General features: G+C 44.3%; 1 protein-coding gene across 2 annotated transcripts in view; it reads right to left on the bottom strand.

Moving 5' to 3' along the window:
- LOC146391788 (protein NLRC3-like) overlaps positions 1-2,101 on the bottom strand; it is a 453,804-nt gene extending 451,703 nt beyond the window's left edge. For both annotated transcript variants that reach the window (XM_084915584.1, XM_084915590.1), the window contains exons 1-2: positions 1,917-2,101; positions 1,713-1,832 (exon numbers count right to left, since the gene is read on the bottom strand). In XM_084915584.1, the coding sequence (XP_084771710.1) occupies positions 1,713-1,832; positions 1,917-2,005 (209 nt within the window). In that variant the 5' untranslated portion in view covers positions 2,006-2,101. The remainder of the gene's footprint in view (positions 1-1,712; positions 1,833-1,916) is intronic.
- Positions 2,102-26,604: the final 24,503 nt, after the last annotated feature.

Raw genomic sequence — 26,604 nt, 5'->3', positions numbered from 1 at the left:
GCTGACTATATAACTGCATGATGTTGTCCAGTGTTTGTGTGCTGAGAGTGCATTCTTTTTATATTGAAATTAGTAGAGTTACAGAGGATATATAGAGTGTGAACATAAAATAAGAGTTCGATTACGCTGTAGAAACGGATGAAAATCCAGTGAAATGAAGAGTGTGTGTGTGTCTGGCAGGAAGTGAAGCAGGAAGTCTGCAGGCAGTTTGGAGAAAAGAGACCGTGCGAGCAAAGGCTGAAATAGAGACGTTTCAAAATTAAAACAGAGGAATTAGAGAATGAATGTGTTAAGAAATAGTAATGAAAATGATATTAAATAAATGTCTTAGTGTGTTAATACAGGTGCCCGTGGACTTGGCTCAACATCGGATGAGTACAGTGGCAAAATGATAGATTAACATAATTTGGACGACAAACAGGCCAGGTTTGTCTGAAATTTTACAGCTTCACCTCTCATCCTGTTCTTATCCTGAGAAGAAGCTTAAAGGACATTCAATCTCCTGATGAAGACAGAAGACAGACAGAACAACACCGTGGTCTTGAAGAATTCACAGCAGGCAAAAGATAGTACAACTGACCTAAAACACTGACGGGTCCAGCAGCATGTATGAATACCATTGTTAATGGAAACATGCACTCTGAATTACAAGCTGGGAAGTGTACCAGTGACAAGACTGTGTGAAAGCACTGGACGGGACTCTCTGAGTTCATATTTGCTATGCTGGGAGTTAACCGCCAAGAAAAGACTGAAAAGAGGAAGACAGAATGAAGAGAGAAGAAGAAATGGCTGATTTGGGCCTGTGTTAGATTTGGGAGGCCACACAGGAAGCTGTGAGAAGAGAGGATGAGGACCGGTGAGAGGTGAAGGCTGGACGTGGTAAAGTGAGAGCATAGGAAAATTGGGTTGAAAATTGAGGCTGAACTTGTGGGGTTTAGAAATGTCCAGAGCATCGTAACAGAAAGGTAAATATAAAAGAGAGAGAGAGAGAGAGAGAAAGAAAGAACCAACTGGGATGGGAAAACCAGCATGAGGTGTGGTTAAATTAAACCAATTAAATTTTTAAAAATAAAATGACCGGTGAAATGTCGTTAGAACCAGGATTGTAAACACATTTTTTCTGACCAGTTGTAGATAAATTTAAAAAGTCGGATCGCCATTTCAGGGTTGTCAAGGCATTGGTAAAACAACGGATTACTTTTAAGAGCTTATGCCTGTATAACTGTTGCTGAGACACGTCCAGAATCCACAAAAAGTAGTTTAATTAAAACATAATTGAATGATTAAATGAAAACCCTGGTTAAACATATATGAACTGAAGTGAATATAAACAAGCAAAAGTGCCTTGTACAGGGGAAGACGCATGTGTACACGCACGCTCATGAACCCGTACAGTGGGGGTGGGGGGGCAAAAATAGTACAGGTATATTACTACTATGGTTGTTTACAGTGGACATAGACGGCTTTTACTCCTCTTTCAAACCATCTGTCTTCTCTGTCCAAAATGTGAACATTGGCATCCTCGAAAGAGTGACCTTTGACCTTTAGATGCAGATGGACAGCTGAAGTAGATTTTCAGTTGCTTAGGAACCAAAGGCTTGTTTTTAAGAGACAGTTTAAATGGGATTGAGGGAATGATATGTTTGCACTGTAGTTTTTATCCAACAATATCAAGCAGTTAAATCAAAGAGTTCATGTTACTAACAGCTCACCTCCCTGCAGTAGACAGAGGCTGGACTTTAAAATTAATGCCACTATCTTTAGACCGGTCACTCTTTAAGGACACACAGCTGGGTCCAGGTTCATGTTTGCGTTTAGTTCCTCGTTTCTTCCTGTGAATAATGATGGAGCAGTGATGTGAGTGCTGAGCTGTGACATGGAGAAGAGTCATGGACAGTTAGAGATGGTCATCTCACCTCTGAGCTTTGGTCTGGCTCTCATGTTCCCCACACAGAGTGGTTTTAGAGGGAGGGACTCCCTCCTCTCTGTCCTCACACTGATCCATGCTGCTCAATTCACATCAGCTCACACACACTTTCTACCTTCACCTGCAGAGGAAACACAAATCATTCATGTGCACATCAACTGAAATCCTCCTTTCCATCATGCGTGGTGTCCAAATATCAGCTGCTTTTTTCCTGCTTCATCTCAGTGTCACCTGAATGCAGTCAGACAGCAGTGTGAGGCAGAGGAAGCTGCCATCAGCTGCTCTACTTCTACTATCAGTCCACTAGCTGCAGACATGAAGCACACACGATGCATTGACTCACACTGATTCACTGTTAATTAAAAGTATATACATATATATTAAAACATGAAACAATATTTTGAAAACCTCCGCTACATCGTAAATCATCTTTCAGCAGCTGGATTAAAAGTGTCTGAGTAATAAGGAGTAATTTGATGGTTGAAAGAAACTCTCATGCTGTCATGTTTAACTAGAATTTAGATTTGAAATCCAGCACTATTGTTCAGCAAGAACTATTTTTACTTTGACTCTAACAAAGCTTTTGTTTTTAAATAACTTCTTTCACTGATTGTATCACATTTTAACATATTATATATTATATGTATTCATATTTTAACCTTAAATACATACAATATTTTCTCAAATTTGCTCAGCAAGACTTTGAAGTTGGGCCTCATCAAACAGTCAGACTCCCCATCATGAAAAAGGCTCCGACTGGAAGGCTGAGGCTGCAGCTGAAGATGTTCCTCAGATTTTATCACAGAGAGACAACACTGAACTGAAATCTCTGAAAGATTTCCCTGAAAGTAAAGATGGCTGTAAAAGGAGAATTCTCAGAAAAACTTACTGTGTGGCAGCCAGCAGACTCTTGCAGTGACAGGGTTATTTAAGGGAACAGGAAGTTACATCATACAGTGTGATGCAAAAGTTTGGGCAACCTTGTTAATAGTCATTATTTTCCTGTATAAATCATTGGTTGTTACAATAAAAAATGTGAGTTAAATATATCATATAGGAGACACACACAGTGATATTTGAGAAGTGAAATGAAGTTTATTGGATTTACAGAAAGCATGCAATAATTTTTTAAACAAAATCAGGCAGGTGCATAAATTTGTGCACCACAAAAAAAAGAAATGAAATCAATATTTAGTAGATTCGCCTTTTGCAGAAATTACAGCCTCTAAACGCTTCCTGTAGGTTCCAATGAGAGTCTGGATTGTGGTTGAAGGTATTTTGGACCATTCCTCTTTACAAAACATCTCTAGTTCATTCAGGTTTGATGGCTTCCGAGCATGGACAGCTCTCTTTAACTCACACCACAGATTTTCAATAATATTCAGGTCTGGGGACTGAGATGGCCGTTCCAGAACGTTGTACTTGTTCCTCTGCATGAATGCCTTAGTAGATTTTGAGCAGTGGTTTGTCGTTGTCTTGTTGAAAGATCCAGCCCCGACGCAGCTTCAGCTTTGTTACTGATTCCTGGACATTGGTCTCCATAATCTGCTGATACTGTCCCTGCACTGGCCACACAGCCCCACAGCATGATGGAACCACCACCATATTTTACCGTGTTCTTCTTGGAATGCTGTGTTCTTTTTCCTCCATGCATAACGCCCCTTGTTATGCCCAAATAACTCAATTTTAGTTTCATCAGTCCACAGCACCTTATTTCAGAATGAAGCTGGCTTGTCCAAATGTGCTTTAGCAAACCTCAAGCGGCTCTGTTTGTGCTGTGGGCGGAGAAAAGGCTTCCTCTGCATCACTCTCGCATACAGCATCTCCTTGTGTAAAGTGCGCCGAATGGTTGAACGATGCACAGTGACTCCATCTGCTGCAAGATGATGTTGTAGGTCTTTGGTGCTGGTCTGTGGGTTGACTCTGTTCTCACCATTCGTCGCTTCTGTCTATCCGAGATTTTTCTTGGTCTGCCACTTTGAGCCTTAACTTGAACTGAGCCTGTGGTCTTCCATTTTCTCAATATGTTCCTAATTGTGGAAACATACAGCTTAAATCTCTGAGACAGCTTTCTGTATCCTTCCCCTAAACCATGATGGTGAACAATCTTTGTCTTCAGGTCATTTGAGTTGTTTTGAGACCCCCATGTTGCTACTCTTCAGAGAAAATTAAAAGAGGAGGGAAACTTACAACTGACCCCCTTAAATACTCTTTCTCATTATTGGATTCACCTGTGTATGTAGGTAGGTCAGGGGTCACTGAGCTTACCAAGCCAATTTGAGTTCCAATAATTAGTTATAAAGGTTTGGAATAAATAAAATGACAACAGTGCCCAAATTTATGCACCTGCCTGATTTTGTTTAAACAATTATTGCACACTTTCTGTAAATCCAATAAACTTCATTTCACTTCTCAAATATCACTGTGTGTGTCTCCTATATGATATATTTAACTCACATTTTTTAGTGTAACAACCAACAATTTATACAGGGAAATAATGACTATTAACAAGGTTGCCCAAACTTTTGCATCCCACTGTATCTCGCATATGTCACATTAATTATTATCAGCATCAATGAAAAAATCTATTGTGCTCAATGTGGCTCAGTTTTTATCTCTGTGCAGATTTGGAGACAAGCGGTGACTTCATGTGTGAGCTGTCAGTATTAGCAGTCTAAGTTTGAATGAGTTCATGTTTCCTGCTAACAGCTTCCATTTGAATCCATCTGAAACTAGAAGATCAAACAGATCTGATGAAGAAATGTTGCTGCACAGACGACATTGAGCTGGAAGTGAAAAATGTAAGTGTAGTTTACTTGCTATGATGGACTAACTACAGCAGGACTGCAGCGAATCCCTCAAAGTCTCCATAAATCCATCTACAGGCTCATTGGAGACTGACAGCAGCACTCAGGGGGAACCAGCAGGGTGCGCTCACTGAGTCCTGCTAAATATTCTCCATAAATTCTGGAGAATATTTAACAGACAAACATGAACTCTGATCCTTCATAAAACAACTTCAGAGTCAAACTGAAGTCCAGCGTCTGAAGCAGGTTCTCAAATCAGGACTCCAGTTTTATGGTTTGACTGTGAGCCTGCTCAGAGTCCACATGAACACTGAGTGTGACTAGACATCACAGCACAGTCACACTTTCCTCTGTTAAAGAGGATCAAACAGTGGCAGATGTGTGAGGACGATTTCATGATGTTGGTACCGACCTGCAGCACAGTCTGATGAAGACGCCCACACATACTGTTAGTCTGATGTGATGATCTGAGGAGAACAAACCTGCACACTCTGTTTGAAAGGCTCTGAGCTGGATGTTGGAGACTTTGTTGTTGCTTTGGATCCTTTATCCAACACCAGACGTCAGAGATGAAACAAGGCTTCGTGTGTTCTCCGCAGAAACACGCAAACAACCAAAGAGCATCTGCTCTGTGATGAAGAGGAAACCTCAGAGACTGGAATGAATCAAAGTTGCACTTACTGAGCTTCTTCCCATCAACTTCTTCACTCTTCAGCTCTCTGCTGTCTGGACCAGGTCTGTGTAGAAACAGAGAAAATCCTCTGCTTCTTCTCTGCAATCAATCCTCTGTATCTGCAGGCTGCCCTCACATTAAACACTTCACACCATCAAAGAGTCTCAAGCTCACACGTCAAAGATTAGATGCAACACTGCTACAGTAGATGTGTCTGTGCAGGCTTAAACAGTTTGAACATTAAACAGTAAATCATAAAAGAGTCTTAAGCTGCAGCTTTCGGGTCAAAGCTCAGCTACTGCACCCTCATATCACTTTATAGGTTTAAGTACATTACCCTGAAACAAAAGTTAATCATTATCCCTCTAGGTGCATTTCACTCAGCCTTAAGGTGTTCTGACAGAACTGTATGTTTCACATGTTGCTAATAACAGAAGAACTGAATTGGTAATGTTTTAGTTTTATTATTAACTTGGTTTTTGTTTATTATATTTCCATGTAGATTAATGAAGACAGGGTGTGTCCCAAAACATCTTTCCATGATGTAAATTCATGGAGGCCGTTGCCTTCCGCGCGGCCGGCCTCCGGACCTGCCCAGTCGCCGCCGTTGCCTTCTGCGCGGCCGGCCTCCGGACCTGAACTGTTTTGGACTGTTGTGCTGTCGACCTCCGGGCCGGCCCCCTGAACTTTGTGGAAACTGTTTTTCCTGGCCGCCTGCGCCTGTCGTGAGCCTATTTTTGTTCTGTTGTTTTCCGGGCTCCAGTGTTTGCGCTTTTTTTTGTTTCTGGCTCCTTGTGTTTGGTTTGTTTCTCTCTGATTGTGTAATAAAAGTATGAACATGTATTTATAAGATACATTTGTGTTTGAATCCTGTAGCTTATCACACATTTGATTTCCATGTGTGAAGACTGCAAGTGTCCAGTGTGAGGATAGACTGAGGAACCCACTGCTGCACATCATCTGTGAGGCTTTGCACCCCTGATGATCCACCAGGACAAACTCAGCAGTGTGTGAGGAAGAGGAGGAGGAAGAGCCAGCAGCAGCTGACAGATGGAGAGAATAGACAGACTGTTCCCTCTGTGTGAAGGACTGATAAAAAAGTTTAACATAACTAATTGTCTGTCCTGAATCAGTCTTATTAGATATTGTTCAAAAAATTTTATCATTCCAGTGTTTTCAGTGTGGGAGAAAGTACTCAGGGCCTTCAAGTTACACACTATGAAAAGCAGAAACAAGTTTAATATTCAGAAACCTAAAGTATGTATCAGCAGCAGAATGGAGCTAAAAATAAATGTTTGTTTCAGTTCTATGAAGCTTTGAGTATTTTGGATTAGTAGCACTGCTGTGTTTGTGGCACATTAGTATATGTGAGGGGGCAAACTCCTCAAGATGGGTGGTGACCATGGTGGCCATTTAGAAGTCGGCCATCTTGGATACAAATTTTGTTTTTTTCAATAGGAAAAGGGCCATGTGACACATCAAACCTATTGGTAATGTCACAAGAAAAACAATGGTGTGCTTGGTTTCAAAGTAACAATGTAACGCAAGCAGCAGGTGCACCTCGTAAATAGAGGTGCCTATGCCATCCCCAAAAACCGGTGGCATGACGTCAGGGCAGGTGCAAGCAATTTTTGCCGATGCCATAATGCCGCCCCCACGACGATGTCGCCCATATCAAAAACCGCCACTGCCTCTAATGGCATTTAAAAATCACGTATACAAGTTTTACCAAAAAAAAAAAAAAAAATGGATGGTGAGACTAATCTCATCTTTCCTGTCCTTCTCCTTTCCCTCCTCCTTCTCTTTCTCCTTCTCCTTTTGTTCTTCCTTTAGCTCATCCCTCTCCTTTAAGGGACGGGCCTCCACAGTGTTTCCGGGGTTTAGGGTTAGGGTAGGGGAATTGATTCCTCCTACGAGGGTAGAAGGAAGGTGCGCGGGCCATCTCACGGGAGAACCCCTGATACCTGTCTGGGTCGTCAAAGAAGAGGCGCTGGCGCCGCCTTCCGTAGCGGACTTCTTGCCACTCGTCCGTCATGACGGGTGGTTTTTAATTAGTTGTTTTTTATATTTTTAAATATTATTTTTTTAAAACTAAATGATATGTCCAAAAAAATTTATGAATTGTTTTTTCAAATAAAAGTGAAACCCAAAAGGGGCTCAAACAACTAAAAGAGAGCCAAAAGGCTTAAAAATCCCTTAAAATAAAAACCGTCTGTTCAGCTCTGTCTTTTAAATTTCTCTTAAACAAAAAAAAAAAAAAAAAGGCTTGGTTTTAAACAGAAAAGAAACACCCAAAAGGGGCTTAAACAACTAAAAGAGAGCCCAAAGGCTTAAAAATCCCTAAAAAGAAAAAAACGTGTTTTCTGGTTCAAAAAAAGTTCAAACGTGCCTCAGGCAACATTTCGACCTTAAGAGGTCTTCCTCAGGCCTGTGAGGCACGAAAGAAAATAAAATCAACTAAAATCCAAGCGCTCAAAACAATGGCTGGCTGCTGGAGATGTGCACTGTTCGGCTGTCGAAAGCAGAATGAGCTCTCTCTCCTACCTGCACTCCTTTTATACCCTCTGGTCTCTAATGCTTTTTGTATCGTCCTTTTTATTAATGTTGTTTCTATGTCCTTGTCTTCTTACAAAATTAGGTTTTGACTCTGTACGTGTTCATCTATTTGTACTACAATGAATTATATTACATGAATTGAAAAAAAATACTTTTATTATACTATTTACATTTATTTATTTATTAGTGTTAATGCTTATTTAACCCTGATGCTCCCGCCAGGGGGAGCGGCGGGGTCGGGGGATGCGGGTCCCCCGCGGAGGGAGGAAGGTGGTTGGGGTCGCGAGATCCCCCCGAGGGGATGGGACAGAGAGAGAGAGAGGGAGGAGGGAAGAGGCGGGGGTCGCGAAATCCCCCCTCGGGGAGGGGATGGGAGGAGGGAATATGCGGGGGTCGCGAAATCCCCCCCAAGGGGATGGGAGACAAACAAGAGAGAGAGAGAGAGGGTGGGGGGGTGGGGGGGTTGAGAAACACCCCGGCGAAAGCACAGCGTGTCGCACGGTGAGATGATAAGAGCGGGGATCGTGGGTACTAAGCGTGTTGGGGTTTGGCTACAGAGGCGGTGTCCGGGCGCACGCCGTACAACAACAACAACAAGGTGCCACCGAGAAAGAAGAAGACAGACAAAGACAATGTCACGCACTAGACCGTGGGAGCCAAAGAGCACTAAGGTTGGTACAGGTGGATCGCTTTCGCCGGCGGTGTCATCATCGTCCTCCTCCTCCTGCTCGCCATCACCATCACCGTCACCATCGCGTTTGGCGTACGTGGGGTCGGCTCCGGTCGCTCCGTTGTTGCGACCAGCCACGTTTCGCTATCCAGGGCTAGGGGTCGAGGAAGACCAACGACAACAAGAGGAGAACTCGGAGGAGGAGGAGGAAGAGGAGGAGGAAGAGGCCGAGGAGGATAACGACTCGACAGCCCGAACGCTCACAGACGAGGAGCGCTACTCGGAGGATCAGGAGGACGACAACGACGAGGTGGCGGAACATGGGTATGTGGCTGCAGAGGATCACGGTTACGAAATGCCGTTGCAACTTTGCCAGGACGGCGGCTCGCAAGGTGAGTCGAACTGCCGAGAGGAAGAGGAAGAAGCAGGCGCTGAACCGGGGCGGGGGGCTTCGGAGCTTTGGCAAGAGGACGCCGGCCGTGCTGCGGGTGGCGTTCATGATCTTGGGCGCGATCGCAGGCACGGCGATGTCGGTGAAACTCGCGATGCAGCCGATGATTACGACGATGAAGAAGAAGACGAAGACTATAATGACAAAGACTATGAAGAAGAAGAAGATGATGACCACAACGACAACGACGACCTCGACCCGCAAGGACGAGGCCCCACCGAAGAGGCCGTGGCGGCGGCGCGAGACGAGGCCTCCTCGTTCATGGCCTACTTTCCACCAGAGATAGAGGACTCGGTGATCGCCATGACCAACCTGGAAGCGGACAGGCGCAGGCCCGCCATCGACGGATGGAAGCCCATGGGCCGCGTCGAGTTCCGGGCCTACGTGGGGCTGCTCGTGCTCGCCGGCGTGTACAGGTCCCGGGGAGAGGCCTGCGAGAGCCTGTAGGACGCCGAGAGCGGCAGGTCCGTGTTCAGAGCCGCGATGCCGCTCAAGACCTTTCGAGCCTACTTGAGCGCACTGCGCTTCGACGACAGAGAGACCAGACAAGCTAGGCGAGGCAGCGGCCACAGCTACGGCGAGGGCGGCTACGACAAACTGGCCCCCATCAGAGCCGTGTGGGACGAGTAGTGCGCGAGATTGCCCGCCATGTACCGACCGGGACCGGAGGTCAACGTCGACGAGAGACTGGTGCCGTTCAGAGGTACGTACATGGTGTGTGTTGTGTGCGTGTTGTGTGCGTGCTTTTACATGACTTTATCTTCCACTCTTGCACGTGTGTTCTCTGTCAAACTCACGTCTCTTCATCCGTTTCTGCCCCAATCTCTCCCACACCTCTCTATCTATCTCCCTCTATGTCTCCCTCTATGTCTCTCTCTCTCTCTTTCTCGCCATCAGGAAGGTGTCCGTTCAGACAGTACATGCCCAGCAAACCCGCCAGGTACGGGATCAAGATATGGGTGGCTTGCGACGCGCGTTCCAGCTACACATGGAAGATGCAAGTCTCCACCGGCAAGCCCGACAAGCGCGGCCCTCCCGAAAAGCACCTGGCCACTCAAGTGGTCGTGGACCTCACCGAGGGATTGGCGCCGAGACGCAACGTCACCTGCGACAACTTTTTCACCTCGCGCGAGCTCGCCGACAGGCTCTTTCGCGAAAGAGGCCACACTGTGCTGGGCACTCTGCGATCAAACAGACCCGAGATCCCCAGAGAGCTGCGCTGCGTCACGGGCAGGGCCGTGGGCTCCGTCAAATCTGTAGTACTTGGTGGCTTCGCGGGACGAGGACAAGGTGGCGGAAGAGGGCCCGACACGATCATCCTCTCCTACGTGGCCAAGAAGAACAAGAACGTGCTGCTTCTCACCACCGCTCCGGCCCCGAGCCCCGGCCTAGCCGCCGCAGTAGCGACAGCGGCAGCGGTGGAAAACCTCCCTTGGTGCTGCATTACAACCGCACCAAGGGAGGCGTCGACAACCTGGACAAGGTTGTGAGCACGTACAGCTGCAGGAGAAAGACCTGCAGGTGGCCTGTGGCCCTTTTCCACAACATGGTCGACGTCGCGGCCTACAACGCGTTCGTGCTCTGGAGGGAAATTCACCCCAACTGGATGGCGGGCAAGCTCAACAAACGAAGGCTCTTCCTCGAGCGACTGGGCAAAGCGCTCGCGCGCCCCATGATCGAAGCCAGGGCGTTAGCACGAGGAGGAGGAGGCCGAGTCGCGGCCCGAGGTACTACTACCACTGAGGCCGATGATGCTGATGCCGATGCTCGTACTACTCGTACTGCCACCGCTACGCCACGCGACTCCTCTCCGGTCAAGAGGCGAAGGTGCCGCGTGTGTCCCAGGAGCAAAGACGTCAAGACCAAGATCCTGTGCCACAAGTGCCGAGTGTACGTGTGCACCAACGCACGACCTGATATCCTCATGTTGGTGTTGTTCCCAGATCATCATACTAAATGTTGTTCCAGGATCAACATTGCAAGTGACCAATCAGAATGTTGTGACGTCATACTTTTGCGACTTCGGGAAAAACCGGCGTAAAACAAAAAACTGTACTTAAGCTGCAAGAAACCGCCTCTGTCTGCCGATCAACGGACCCTGACCCTAACCCTAACCGTAACCCTTTAATAAACAGTAAGCAGAATTGATATTGTCCTTGCAACATTGGAATTTCATAAATGCACGAATGGCTTGGCGCGCAAAAGAATAACGTCACAACAATGTGATTGGTCACTTGCAATGTTGAACCTGGAACAACATTTTCATGATGGTCTGGGAACAACACCAACACGAGGATATCAGATCATCCGTGCACCAACTGCGCCGTCAAGTACTGTCCCAACTGCGCCGCTTCCCGCACCGCTGCTTCTCAGATGCCACCGACATCGTAGTAACACAAGCGCCCCTCGGGGGGTCCGAACGACCCCAACCACCCACCCCACCCTATCGTCATAACACATATGCCCCGAGGGGGTCACTACGAACCCCACCCTATCATCATAACACATATGCTCCGAGGGGGTCACTACGACCCCCTATCATCGTCATAACACATACGCTCTGAGGGGGTCACTACGAACCCCACCCTATCATCATAACACATATGCTCCCAGGGGGTCACTACGACCCCCTATCATCGTCATAACACATACGCTCTGAGGGGGTCACTACGAACCCCACCCTATCATCATAACACATATGCTCCCAGGGGGTCACTAAGACCCCCTATCATCGTCATAACACATATGCTCTGAGGGGGTCACTACGAACCACACCCTATCATCATAACACATATGCTCCGAGGGGGTCACTACGACCCCACCCTATCATCGTCATAACACATACGCCCCGAGGGGGTCACTACGACACCCCCCCCATCATCGTCATAACACATACGCCCCGAGGGGGTCACTAAGACCCCCCCCATCACCACCACCACCATCATCATCATAACACACACGCCCCTCGGGGGGTCACCATGACCCACGCCCCGAGAACAGGCGGGCGCACAAGGGTTAAAGCCAAGTTCACTCATAAAATGTGTCCGTCTTAATAACGTTACAGGCTATGCTGGGCTTTGGCCCACATCAGGCTAAAATTGTTTGTAAGTATGAATAACGTGTTTTGGAAACTAACTGCACAACATGCAGCACTATTAGTTATCTCAGTCTCAGAGTAGCATTTCTAATTTTGATTGAAACTGTCAGAGAAAACGGCAGCTTTGAGCAAGCCAGGATATTAGTTTACAGAGGCTGTTAAAATTGTATGTCTAACGTTAAAATGTTGGTGACACAATAATTTCATTCTAATGGCACTGACATATTAATAGGGTTAATTTTTGAGACAAAATATCATGAGGTAGTCATGATTTTGCAAATATTCCACCTTGTAGTGCAGTTTTCAAAAATTGTTTTAAAAATGCACTCACCGTACAAACATTACTGATGAGTCAAGATCTGCACAAACTGACAGAAACACTGAAGCAGCTGCACATTTTATTCTTATTGTCATGTATGTCCTATTTGTCAGGTGACAGAAGAACCAACACAAAGCTCAGAGAGCAATGGTGATACAAGATCACAGGTGAAATTGGATGATGACTTGTTGGTTCATAACTGTATTTGAAGCACATGTGTGACTGCATTTTGGAATTTTTTGTTCGGAATGTCTCACTGTTATTCATCAGGTGACAGAGGCAGCTCTGCCATGTTGTAGCTCAGACAGAGGTGAAGATGCGAGGTCACAGGTGACTGACTGATGTTTTGGTGCTATAGATTAACTAGTATTTATTATCACAACAATTGTTAGGCTGCTGATGTAAATTGATTCATTAGTGTATATTTGACAAAGAATCTGAATTGACATGTCTCACTTTTTATATGGCACGAATCAGTGTGTTATTTTATCAGGTGGCAATATGTCCTAGTGCAGTCAGAGGGGAAGAGCCAGGGCCAAAGGTGAAGCACATCAAGCACATAATAATAATTTCAATCTGAGGATAAAACGCATGTACTGAGGCTGAAAGAAGCTTCAGTGCTCTCAGAAGACTAAAAAGATGGGTAAGGTTAACAATGACTCAAATGAGATAAAACAATGCTGCTGTATGCCATGTCCACCAGGAGAGACTGGACAGTATAGATGTAAAACAAATACAGGGAGTGCAGAATTATTAGGCAAATGAGTATTTTGTCCACATCATCCTCTCCATGCATGTTGTCTTACTCCAAGCTGTATAGGCTCGAAAGCGAACTACCAATTAAGCATATTAGGTGATGTGCATCTCTGTAATGAGAAGGGGTGTGGTCTAATGACATCAACACCCTATATCAGGTGTGCATAATTATTAGGCAACTTCCTTTCCTTTGGCAAAATGGGTCAAAAGAAGGACTTTACGGGCTCAGAAAAGTCAAAAATAGTGAGATATCTTGCAGAGGGATGCAGCAGTCTCAAAATTGCAAAGCTTCTGAAGCGTGATCATCGAACAATCAAGCGTTTCATTCAAAATAGTCAACAGGGTCGCAAGAAGCGTGTGGAAAAACCAAGGCGCAAAATAACTGCCCATGAACTGAGAAAAGTCAAGCGTGCAGCTGCCAAGATGCCACTTGCCACCAGTTTGGCCATATTTCAGAGCTGCAACATCACTGGAGTGCCCAAAAGCACAAGGTGTGCAATACTCAGAGACATGGCCAAGGTAAGAAAGGCTGAAAGACGACCACCACTGAACAAGACACACAAGCTGAAACGTCAAGACTGGGCCAAGAAATATCTCAAGACTGATTTTTCTAAGGTTTTATGGACTGATGAAATGAGAGTGAGTCTTGATGGGCCAGATGGATGGGCCCGTGGCTGGATTGGTAAAGGGCAGAGAGCTCCAGTCCGACTCAGACGCCAGCAAAGTGGAGGTGGAGTACTGGTTTGGGCTGGTATCATCAAAGATGAGCTTGTGGGGCCTTTTCGGGTTGAGGATGGAGTCAAGCTCAACTCCCAGTCCTACTGCCAGTTTCTGGAAGACACCTTCTTCAAGCAGTGGTACAGGAAGAAGTCTGCATCCTTCAAGAAAAACATGATTTTCATGCAGGACAATGCTCCTTCACACGCGTCCAAGTACTCCACAGCGTGGCTGGCAAGAAAGGGTATAAAAGAAGAAAAACGAATGACATGGCCTCCTTGTTCACCTGATCTGAACCCCATTGAGAACCTGTGGTCCATCATCAAATGTGAGATTTACAAGGAGGGAAAACAGTACACCTCTCTGAACAGTGTCTGGGAGGCTGTGGTTGCTGCTGCACGCAATGTTGATGGTGAACAGATCAAAACACTGACAGAATCCATGGATGGCAGGCTTTTGAGTGTCCTTGCAAAGAAAGGTGGCTATATTGGTCGCTGATTTGTTTTTGTTTTGTTTTTGAATGTCAGAAATGTATATTTGTGAATGTGGAGATGTTATATTGGTTTCACTGGTAAAAATAAATAATTGAAATGGGTATATATTTGTTTTTTGTTAAGTTGCCTAATAATTTTGCACAGTAATAGTCACCTGCACACACAGATATCCCCCTAAAATAGCTAAAACTAAAAACAAACTAAAAACTACTTCCAGAAACATTCAGCTTTGATATTAATGAGTTTTTTGGGTTCATTGAGAACATGGTTGTTGTTCAATAATAAAATTGTTCCTCAAAAATACAACTTGCCTAATAATTCTGCACTCCCTGTATTGGTGGAGAAACCAAACACTCAACGCCCTCAGCGGAGGAGGAAAAACCTCCTTTCAGTGGAGAAACCATCCTTAACCCTCCTTGAAAACTGGCGAAGAAACCAGACCTTCTCATGTATGTGTGTGTATATGCATGTGCTTGAATATGTGTGTGTGTGTGTGTGTTTAACCCACTGATGCTGATCACACAGACCCACTACTAGAACTGTTTTATCAGGTTTTATGCAGCGTCACCATTAATGTCACATTTAATCAGACCACATTTACATTACAAGCCCACTACAAGCATTATCAACATTTTAAATTACATTATACATCTGCACTGATTTAAAGGACCACTATTTTAACCTGATTCATTTCTCCACCTTAACAAATGAAGCAAGATATTTGACCCTTAAAAAAAATGTACCAACAAATAATTTAATATTTATTTTCCAACTTTTACAAGTGAAATCAAACAAGTGTGTTTAACAGTGAAACCAGAGTGGAAGCTGCTCATTTATAGTCCAACCCAGGCTAAAAGTAAGCTGAGTAGACCAGCATCATCAAAGTGTTGGCTCTCTGAACACGGTGCAAGATCGCCATCTGCAGGACAAACTAGTTTTTCTCCTCGTCAACAGCAAGATAACATCATCGTACAACAAAACATTCAGATCAGGTGACATGACTGTTTAAGAGGCGGAGTTAAACTGTGGCAGGTAAGCATGTGGAGGAGGAGCAACAACTGCAGCGTGACGCTGGAACATCATCATTGCATTATACAGTTTCCTCTCTAACTGGATGATGCTGTGAACAAGAACAGCTGTGGAACCATTGGCCATTTCCCATCGTGTAGCTGAGTCAAAACAGCCCAAGTGCTGAGAGGGAAAACATGATGATTTATGTAAAGTCATAACTGGCTGCAGCAGCTGAGCTTTGACCTGTGAGCTGCAGCTTAAGCTTCTTTTATGGTTCAGTGTTTAATGTTTAAACTGTTTATGGCTGCACACACGCCCACAGTCAGGTTGTATACATATTGAAATGTTATATACAGTGTGGCAGCTGACCTTTGACCTTTAACCTGCGAGCTTCAGACTCATTGCTGGTGTGAGGTGTTTAATACTATTGAAGCTTGCAGACACACCCACATCATCTGATTTGTTCTCAGGGTTGTTCAGTGTGTTGGAGTTGGAGCAGAAACCTGCTGCAGGTTAATTATTGATCAAACAATATCACACAAGGTGCAGCAGCTGACCTTTGACCTGTGAGTTTCAGACTCTTTGCTGGTGTGAAGTGTTTAATGTGACTTCAGCCTGCAGACACAGAGGACTGATGAAGCAGAAGATTGTCTCTGTTTCTACACAGACCTGGTCCAGACAGCAGAGCTGCAGAGTGAAGACGTTCACGGGAAGAAGCTGAGTAAGTGCAACGTCCTCTTTGACTCCTGGATCAGGAAGTGAAGCCGGTGAATATTTGGTGTTTAAATAAGGTTTCTGCCTTTGACTCAGTCGGCTGTCACTTTCTTTCAGAGAGAAAAAGAGATTTGAAGTTTGATTTGAATGAAATTTACAATCAAATGCTTTCAGTGTTGCTGTGTTGAGTGTTTGCACGTTTAATATTTGTATGGAAGACACAGAAAGACATGTGGCTAAAGAAATCTGTGCTAGAGGGACGTTTAAAAAAATAGTAGAAAAGAAAACAGATGTTGAATTCTTTAGAGAATTTTCTAGAAATGTTTTTCTTTCTAAACAGAATTCAGAATATTGATCTTTGACATGGAAGCTGTTTCTACAGGATCCTGATGGACACTCAAAGCTTTTATAAAATGTTCTCATTAGTTGTTTACAGCAGAATATCAACGTATGTAAATCAAAACAACAAAAATGCACAAGTGGTGTGTCATACTACAAATTATAGAATCAGAACTGCTGATTTCATTACTCTTAACTTTTAAAGGCATATTTTGTATCTGAGAGCAGGGACACTTGTGTTCAGTGTGACTTTAAGTTCAGGCTACCCTTGATTTAGTAGTAGGGATGGGTTTTGATAATCGATTTATCGATTAAAATCGATTCTGGCTTGACGTGATATCGATTCATTAAAATCCTGAATCGAATTTATTTTGGCCAAAACGCCAGAATCTCAGGTTAAACGTCACAAAATTTCAAGAACCACCAAACAGTTAAAACAGTAAATGAGAGCAGGAACATGGATTCTGCACAAAGACGTAAACACAAAGCGCGGAGCCGCCGACGCATCAGAATCAGTGAGATGTGACTTTCTCACCTGACTGCACGGACACGAGCTGAAAGCCGACAGCTCGCTGATTCTGATGTTTCGGCGGGTCCGCGCTTTGTGTTTACGCCCTTTTTGCGCTGATTTTGAAGCTGCAGGTTTTATCTCTCTCCAAACAATATTGAGTAAACCAGCAGCAAAAGAAGATCCAAACTTCGCTTCACATAAACATCGTCATGAATTCCCTCTGATTGTTTTGCTGCCACCAGGATAAAATCACACTTCATGCACAGCTCTCTCTCTCTCTCTCTCTGTACTTCAAGAACAGTTTCCTGTCTAAAAATCTGTTTTCTGCATTATTCGCTTGCTTGTTATGCACAAGTCTACTGTTCTTACAGCGCTGTCGGCAGGGGCGGATCTAGAGAAATTTTCTTAGGGTGGCATGAGGGTGGCAAAGAAATCAAATGGGGTGGCAAAATCGAAGCCCCTTTTTTCCCCCAAACACATGTGCAGGTGGTTACATATGGTTAAAATGATTCAAATGCAGTAAGTATACACGTTTTTCATATAAATATAGTCTACAACTTAATTATTGTCTGTAGCCCACATACCGTAATTGTCCATGATTTTTGTGATATCGTAAGAGGATTTGTTTTGTTTGTTCCGCTGTTGTACGGCACTACGTTGCCTGGCGGAAGGGCATGTGATCAGACACACAGTATCGGGGTTCAAGAGTGGTATGTTGGTCACATGTCTGTCCGCCAGGCAACGTAGTGCCGTACGAAGTAGCGCGAAAAACAAACTTCAAAGTAGTGCTACGCGTTCAGCGGGAGGCGTGGATGACGAGCGGCGATAAACTTGCGAAAAGCAAGTTATGCTCAACTCCACCAGTGGATTCTGACAGCGTGGAAAAGTGTGAAAACATCCACGATCACCAACGGATTTCGAAGGGCTGGACTGCTGCATGATGGAGAGGAGGACACCGCCACGGCCCTTCAGAGGGTGTTCGACTCTGACACTGACAACGAGGATTTCTTTGGTTTTGAAAGTGACAACGAAGGAGAGAAGCGGAGAGTGGATGATGAAGCCATCCTGAGCCTGTTCGTTTCTGACACTGGAGAAGAGGACTTTGGTGGTTTTAGTGCGCAGGAAGAAGAGAAAGATGGTGGTGAATGACTGACTTTTCTTCTTGTTAAAGCCGTGTCGCTGTACCTGAGCCTAAAAGGTATTTTTCTGGTGTGCTGTAGGTTATTGTTATGTACTACATTTGTTACTCGTTTATGAAGCACAGTACATGTTTCGTACTTGTAATTACCGGTACTTGTACATATACCCTAAAAAGTTATGCAAATATGTACCCATAACTTGTTTTTCAAAATATTAATAACAGTGATGTGTCTCCAAACAGCCATCTCTTTCCTGACAATTCCCTTTGTGCATATTCTCTTACATATGATAAGTCAACATTGAAACACCTGCGGCTTTTAGTCAGGTGCGGCTAATGTATGTACAAAACAGGATTTTCCCCTGATTTTAGCTTGTGCGGCTAATATTCAGGTGCGCTTTGTAGTCTGGAAAATACGGTAATTAAACACTTTAGTTACATAAAACATGTGAGTTTTGATGTTATGTACTGTATAGCCTGTATGATAAATAAATATGTAGCCCAATAAGTATAAAATCCAGAAAGCTACACAACATGGGGCAGTTAATTTACAAACACAAATCTAACTTAAGTTTCACTGTTTTTTGTTAGAAAACAATCACATTGTTACATGTTAAATTACACAAAATGTCAGAAATCTGCACTGTCATGAACAAAAATTTAAACCTAATTTTTCATGTTTTGTTGGATTAACCTTCTGAGGTCTGAAATACAACCGGCCATTTTTGACTCCTTTTGAGTTTACGTTTGTATTTCACCATCAGATTGTTTCATTTTATTTTTCCCCCCTTGCCTTGTTTGGTATCTTTTCAGCTCAACTGAATTTAGTTGTTTTTTTCACTGACATACTGCATTAGTACTACTATTACTATTAATAGTACTATTACTGATCTGAAATCACACAAAGACCTTAAACAGTTACCGTCACTCCCAAAAGTTTCCCCTAAACAATCAAATCCCACGTGTTGACTTATTTTTTTTAATTGGTCGACATGGTACATTTTTCCACCAATAAGAAAGAGGTGGCTTTTTTTCTTTCTTTACTGTTTTCGCGCTGTCCTTACAAAACGCTATAAAAAAAACACACACACAAAAACGTGACGACAGTATTTAGAAAAAAGCGTGGCTTATATATATATATTATCATAAATCTGGATTTACTGGCCTGTAATTAAAATTAAAAAACTTTGAAGTCCGAACTTTCAATGTGGGCTGAAATAGAGACTCAGCAGCTGCAGCTTGTTGCTATGTCAGCTTACATCAGTCATGTGATTTGGAGATGCAGTGTCCGTGGACCACAGATGGTTAATAACACTCACCTTCCTTCCATTTCCGGAGTGTATCCAACCACCTGTGTAAAAAGCGAAATTCCCATGGTGTTGTTCAAAATGTGCTCTGGCACAATCATAAACATCGCTTGGGTCCTGCTATGGGCTGAACCATTTGTTAATGGTGGAGGGGGGGACGACACTATGCAATATGTTCAGTTTTAGCATTTATATTCAGTATTGACTGTCACTACGCTCAAACTGTTAATGCTATCTTATTTTAATAAACAACACTGTCATATGCAAAACTGGGGTGGCACTTGGGGTGGCAAGGGATCATTTTAGGGTGGCACTTGCCACCCCATGCCACCCTTCTAGATCCGCCCCTGGCTGTCGGCCGCTGTTTTTTTTTTTCTTTCTTTTACTTACTTCCGAAAAGAAAACCTAGATTCTGCCGTTCAATACTGAACAAATGTAAACTTTTTAAAATTATGCAAAATGCAAAACGCTTAGCCGTGTCTCTAATAAAACCGCTGTAACTTCAGAGATAATGTTCATATGTTGATTAATGGTTTTCTTTCTTTTTTTATGTACTGCAGAATATTTTTATAAAATCCCATGCCAGGAAAACCTTCATGTTTTTCTGTTTTATCCTCAGCTACTTTGACACAAAGGCATCTGCTGTGATGCTCACACCTTTGATAAAGTCTTGCGAGTGTCAGATTTCTTTTTATAGATATAAAAGTATAGAAATGTACTGATGCATGACCTGAATTATAATATTTCTGACTGTCTGAGGCAAAATTTCCCAGATTTAAATCGAATTGAATTGAATCGGAATCGAATCGATTCTAGAAATCAGTGACAATACCCAGCCCTATTTACTAGCTAGATGTTTTTAAACTGTGTTTATTTTATAAGGCTCATTAAAAGTTATTTAAACAGAGCATTTTTGTTTTTATAACAAAGTTTTGGAATTTTTTTTGTGGTCTGTTTATTAACAGAGTTAAATGTTGAGGCACATGAAGGAAGTGAATCTGAATGACATGAAGGTCACGATGTCCATGTAGAGTGCAGACAGGCAGCACAGTATGCTTTAATCTGATCCAATTCATCTTGTTACAGACTTTTTAATATTTGTATAAGGGGTGTGTGTGTGTGTGTGTGTGTGTGTGTGTGGGAGGGGGGGGGTCGTCTCTGTAGAAGGTCAGGGCTCTGATAGTTACAGTTAGCGGGTGACTTACTGGGCAGGTGGATCCTGAGTGTCTGTTGGAGTCAGGGTTCATTATGGTCCTGGTTGCTACTGGAAATAAAGAAACAAAAGGAGGGTGTGTTGTTCAGGAAGTACAGACTGTAGCTCAGCAGGTAGAATTACTAACTGGAAGGTTGGAGGTTTGATCCCTGGCTGCTCCAGTCTGCACGCCACGGTATCCTTGGGCAAGATATGGAACCCCGACTTCCTCTCCGATGCATCCATCATAGTGTCATTGTTAGAAAAAGAAGTGCTTGTGTGAATGAAGCACGCTGTATAAAATGCTTTGACTGCTCATATTGAAAAGCAGCTTATAAGAACTGGTTCATTTTCCAGATAATTCCACTATTAAGACAACAGACATTTGGGAGGCTTTCTCCTGAGAGTAACACTGAAAGTCTTGCTGCTCCTCCACAAAATGAACTCTTCAGTTTAGATTTGATTAAAGACACAGCTCAGCTAAACACAACTCAAACAAATCTACACTATTTTTCTTTATTACGCAGCATTTTTATAACTATTTCCAGATGTTTCTTTTTTTTTTTTTTTTTTTTTTTTACAAACGGGACAGACGTGACTGGGGGATAGGACAGGGAGAAAGAATGAAAGAAAGAGAGGGAGAGAAAGAAAACCAAAGGGGAGAAAAGACGGTGAGAAGGGGGGGAAGAAAGGAAAAAACAAACAAACAAACAAACAAAACGCCTGGATCACCTGTATGGAGAAAAACAACAGAAGAGAAAGCAAACAACAAAGAGCAACATAATAAAAACAGCACCATCACAATAAACTAGCTAGCAGTAGATAACAGTAGATACTAAATAATAAACGATATTGTGCAGCACGCAAGATAGACAGCGCACAATGTGCTTTGAGGCAGCAGCCAAGAAAGGTGTAGTCCGCGTCTGTGTACACCCGTGTGTACACCTGTGTGCATACCTGTGTGGATCAGCATGCTTGTATTCCAAAGGTTTCTCCATGTAACGATCTGCTAGGGAGTGTGGGGAGCCATAGCCCCGTCCACCAGGGTATGAAGCAGGTATGGAGGAGATCCAGGCCCCAGATATCCAGAGGCCCCAGAGTACAAGGACCCGAGGAGGACCACCAAAGGGGGGGGAACCGTGCCACCCTCCTGAGAAGAGCTGAGTAGAGCCCCAAACGAGAGGTCACCCCGCAGCTACGGAGCAGAGGCCAGAGGGGGTTGCAGTGGCGTGCCCGCGGGCTCTGCCGGCAGCCAGCTGTGCCAGAGAGGACCGAGCTTCAGGCCCAGAGGCCAGAGGCCTGAGGGCATCCCACCCCCCGGAAGGAGCCCAGCCAGGCCACAGGCACCCGGCCCCGCCAATCGGCCACCAGGAGTGAGCCGGTACATACATGAGCGCCCAGCCCCAGATGACAAGGACCACCAACACACCATCGTCTGAGGGCATCAGCCACCGGCAGGGAGTGTGGTGAGGGGAGATAGGCCTCCGTACTTTAGAGGGCCTGAGATGTACCCAGAGAGGTTGAGTCTAAGACCCAACCTGACATATAGACACAGACAAACAGGCACACGCGGACACAGACGTGCATTCCCACCCCCATATGCACAACCAAATACTCGGCACTCACCCAACGTGTAGACAGACACAAATAGACACTGCACAGACAGTCGCACTCCCCAAACATACTCTATATCCCAGGTCCAGGTACCCCCGACCCCAGAGGGGCAAGCCGCACCTAGACCCAGGAGATGTAACCCTTCTCTCTGGGGTGGAGGCAAGCGGACCACCTCCTTATCTGCAGTAGCAGGGAGGCCCCGCATCCCAGACCCCAGTCTGACGGCCAGCACCTCCTCCCAGCCCCCCAGCCCTGACGGCTAACAGAACCGGGGTGAGTGAAGACCTCAAACCTCCCTACGCCCGCTCATATGTAATGTTGTTGTGTGCTGTTCTAAAGTGCATTTAAAACTCAGGAGAGCATGGTACTAGCTTCCTCTCAGAGAGCAGCACGGCTCCTCCCGAAAACCCTCAGTGTCTAAATGCATTTAAAATTGAGGGTAGGGCACCAGCGCCAGAGGTGGGTTGGAGTACAACGACCATCCTCTGGATGCTGTAAAACGTGCCCACCCCCAAGGCCCTATATGTATGTGTTATGTGAGAGTGTGAGTAATGTGGATGTCTAGGTTGCAGAATAAAATTGAGGCACAGGCGGCCAGAAGGGGACAGAGGGGGAGTGCCTCCCCTGCACCCTGGTGACATACCTGCACCCCAAGCCCTGCGTGTGTGGGTGGGTGTGGTAGAGCGGGAATAGGGAGGCAGCTGAGGATGGGGAGGGAAGAAAGGGAGGGGCAAGCGGCCCCTCCCTGGGGCCAGCTCCCCCGCTGACCCCAGTAGGCACCCCCACGCTCTGGAACCCACCAGGGCAAGGGGGCCCAGGCCCATCCGGACCGGGGCCCGCAGCAGCAGCACTGCCCAGCCCCACAGAGCCCGGGGCAGCCCACCCGACTCCACCCCAGAGAAAACTGCACCCACCCCATCATCCAATCATCTCCCAAACTACACAAGACAATAGACACCCAGGTTGAGTTCATTCTCCCCCTCTCCTATATCTCTCCCCCCACCTGCAGAGTGAGCTCCTGTGGTGAGGAGACCACCTGCAAAGATGTAACAACCTCCCCACCAGTTAGAGAGCCCCCTAGTTGGGCCGATGCACCAGAGGTCCCCTGCACTGGGGCTGAGCCCCCCTGCACCCACCCGCCCACTGCTCCGGCGACACAACAGCCAGGACCCAAGCCCCCAAGGCCCGGCCAGCACCCCAGACCGGGGGGCGGAGCACCCCCAGACCCCCAAGCCTCCACGCCCGTCCCGGACCCTCCCAGGGGCAGCCAGGCTACCAGGCCAGTAACCAACGTCCGCCAGCACAGACCCTCCCCCATCTCCGCTGTACGCAGCCACAGGGAAAACACCATCCAAGAGCCCCCAGAGCTCCTAACCAGGTCATGGCCACAGCCCCCAGGTTAGGCCCCCTAGGGAAACGTCCCTAGGGACTCCCCAGACACCCTAAGGCCGTCCCTACCCCCATATCAACCACAATAGCGAAGGCAGGACCAAACCATGACCCCCCACCCCCACTAGGTGATGAAGCCGATCAAAGGAGCCCAAAGGGATTGATCAAATGTGATGGCAGAGGTTGTATCAAGACTAATGTGATCTATTAGATGGTTTTTATATTGGTTAGAATTAAGATTATTTTTATTTTTCCAGTTAATGAGGACCATTTTCTTGGCAATGCATAGGGCCGTAAAAACAACGTGGGCTGTGTTTATTTCTGCAGTGACCTCATCCAAGTTGCCCAGCAAGCATACTAAAGGGGAGGCTGGAATGTTACATTTCAGACACTTTGATAAGTCTTCACATATCTCACGCCAAAATTTCTGAACTGGTGGACAGAACCAAAGCGCGTGGATGTAATTGTCCGGTGTATTTGCTGTGCAGTGTGAGCAGTTGTTGGAAGGCGTATAGCCCATCTTGAACATCCTATGACCAGTATAGTGCACTCTGTGTAATATTTTGTATTGTATTAATTGCAAACTGGGATTTCTGATTCATTGAAAGGTTTTTAAGCATATCTGAGACCAAAGGTTTGGGTCTAAGTTGATTGATAAATCTGCTTCCCATTTTGCAATAGGAAGGGATATTGATTCATCTATTTAAGAAAGTGTTCTGTATATTTTAGACAATAATTTGGGGGGTTTTAGACTAAGAAATTGTACCACACTTGGTGGTGTTTGTAATTCAGCTTCACTGGGATTAAATTTCTTTTTTACTATGGATTTAATTTGTTGATATTCCAAAAATCGTTTCTTGTTGATCCCATATTGTATAACTAGTCTGTCAAACGAAATAAAGTCTGTTCCTTCCAATATATGTTCCAAGTATTTAATTCCTTTGCAACTCGAATCTGAAAAGTTTATCATATTATTGTTTTGTAATATGTCCGGGTTGTTCCAGATAGGTGTACGTTTGCATGGGATTAATGAAGACTCTGTCATTTTTAGAAACTCCCACCATGCTGTCAGAGAAGAGCTAATATTGATGCTTTTAAAGCATTCATGTCATTTGATGTTTGAGCTGATAAATGGTAGGTCTGAAATTTCTAGGTTATTACATAGTGCCTGTTCTACATCTATCCAAGGTTCATCTAAGAGGGTGTGTTTAAACCATCTAGAGATGAACTGAAGCCTGTTGGCTAAAAAATAGTGATTAAAGTTAGGCAGATCTAATCCTCCTTTATCCTTGGTCCTTTGTAGTGTTTTTAAGCTGATACGTGGGGGTTTATCTTTCCAAAGGAATTTAGAAATATACGAGTCTAGAGATCTGAACTAATCTTGTGATGGCTTATTTGGGATCATTGAAAATAAATAGTTTATTTTTGGCAAGATCATCATTTTTATAGCGGCGACCCTTCCCATGAGTGATATGGGTAAAGATTTCCATCTAGCCAGGTCGCCTTCTACTGTCTTTAAAAGTGGGATGTGGTTTAATTTAGTTAATTCTGAAAGTTTAGGAGAGACATTAATACCTAAATATTTTATATTTCCACATTGCAGTGGGGAAGGAGAAGAATTATGGAAGGAGCAATTAATCGGAAGAACTGTTGATTTCGACCAGTTAATTGAATAATCTGAGACACTTGAGAAGGAATTTATCAATGCAATTACCCCAGAGATATTGGTTTGTGAGTTTTGGAGAAAAAGTAACACATCATCTGCATAAAGGCTGATTTTATGTTCTATATTCTTACATTTTATGCCCTTAATTGTTGTAGCCTGTCTAATTGCTGCTGCTAATGGCTCAATAAAAATTGCAAACAGTGAAGGGGAGAGTGGGCATCCCTGTCTGGTGCCCCTCAGAAGAGAGAAGCGGGAGGATGTTTGGTCATTTGTTCTGACACAAGCTGTTGGGGAGTTATATAATATTTTTAACCAGTTAATGAAACAGGGTCCAAAACCAAATTTATGTAAAGTTGCAAATAGAAATTTCCAGTTAACTCTGTCAAATGCTTTTTCTGCATCTAAAGAAAATATTATGGTTTCAGTGTTTTTACTGCATGAGTAGTCTATTAAATTAAGTAATCTACGTGTATTTGTTGATGAGTGCCTACCTTTTATAAAACCAGTTTGGTCAGGATGAATTAAAAGGGGGGTTATTTTCTCTAATCTCTTTGAGAGAGCTTTGCAGATTATTTTAAGGTCTACATTAATAAGGGATATTGGACGATAGCTTGAGGGATATACAGGGTCTTTGCCTGGTTTTTGTAAGAGACTGATATTTGCAGAGTTAATATTTGGTGGTAGTCTACCATTTTCTTTGATTTCCTGCAACATCCTGTGAAAAACTGGTGCCAGAATTGTCCAGAATTCTTTGTAAAAATCTGTTGGAAAACCATCTGGACCTGGAGCCTTATTATTGGGCATACTTATCAGAGCTTCCTGGAGTTCACCTGGCGTCAGTGGCGAATCCAGTGCCATTGCTTGGGTGTCTAATAATTTTGGAAGAGTTATGTTGTCGAGAAATTGATCAATTTCGTTTTTAGATGGGTTTATTTGTGGTGTATATAAAGTTTCATAGAAATCCCTAAAAATTTTATTTATTTTTTTAGGATCATATATTGTATTCCCAGATAAATCTTTAACAGCACATATAGTTGTTTTTTCTTTATTGATTTTTAACTGGTTAGCAAGAAATTGTCCGGATTTGTTACCGTGTTCATAATTTTGCAGGCGAAGTCTTTGTACTAAGAATTTAGTCTTTTTATTAATAATTTCATTTAATTCTAGTTTTGTCTTGCGTATTTTGTTTAATATTTCTTGATCTTGGTGTGACACATAGGCTTTTTCTAAGGATTTGATGTTTTTCTCTAGTTCCT

Source organism: Perissodus microlepis, chromosome 3 (assembly GCF_051167445.1).
Source record: "Perissodus microlepis isolate ML-2025 ecotype Zambia chromosome 3, ASM5116744v1, whole genome shotgun sequence".
Classification (NCBI taxonomy): Eukaryota; Metazoa; Chordata; class Actinopteri; order Cichliformes; family Cichlidae; genus Perissodus; species Perissodus microlepis.
Note: the sequence above shows the minus strand (reverse complement) of the source record. Positions and strands in the feature narration are given on the sequence as shown.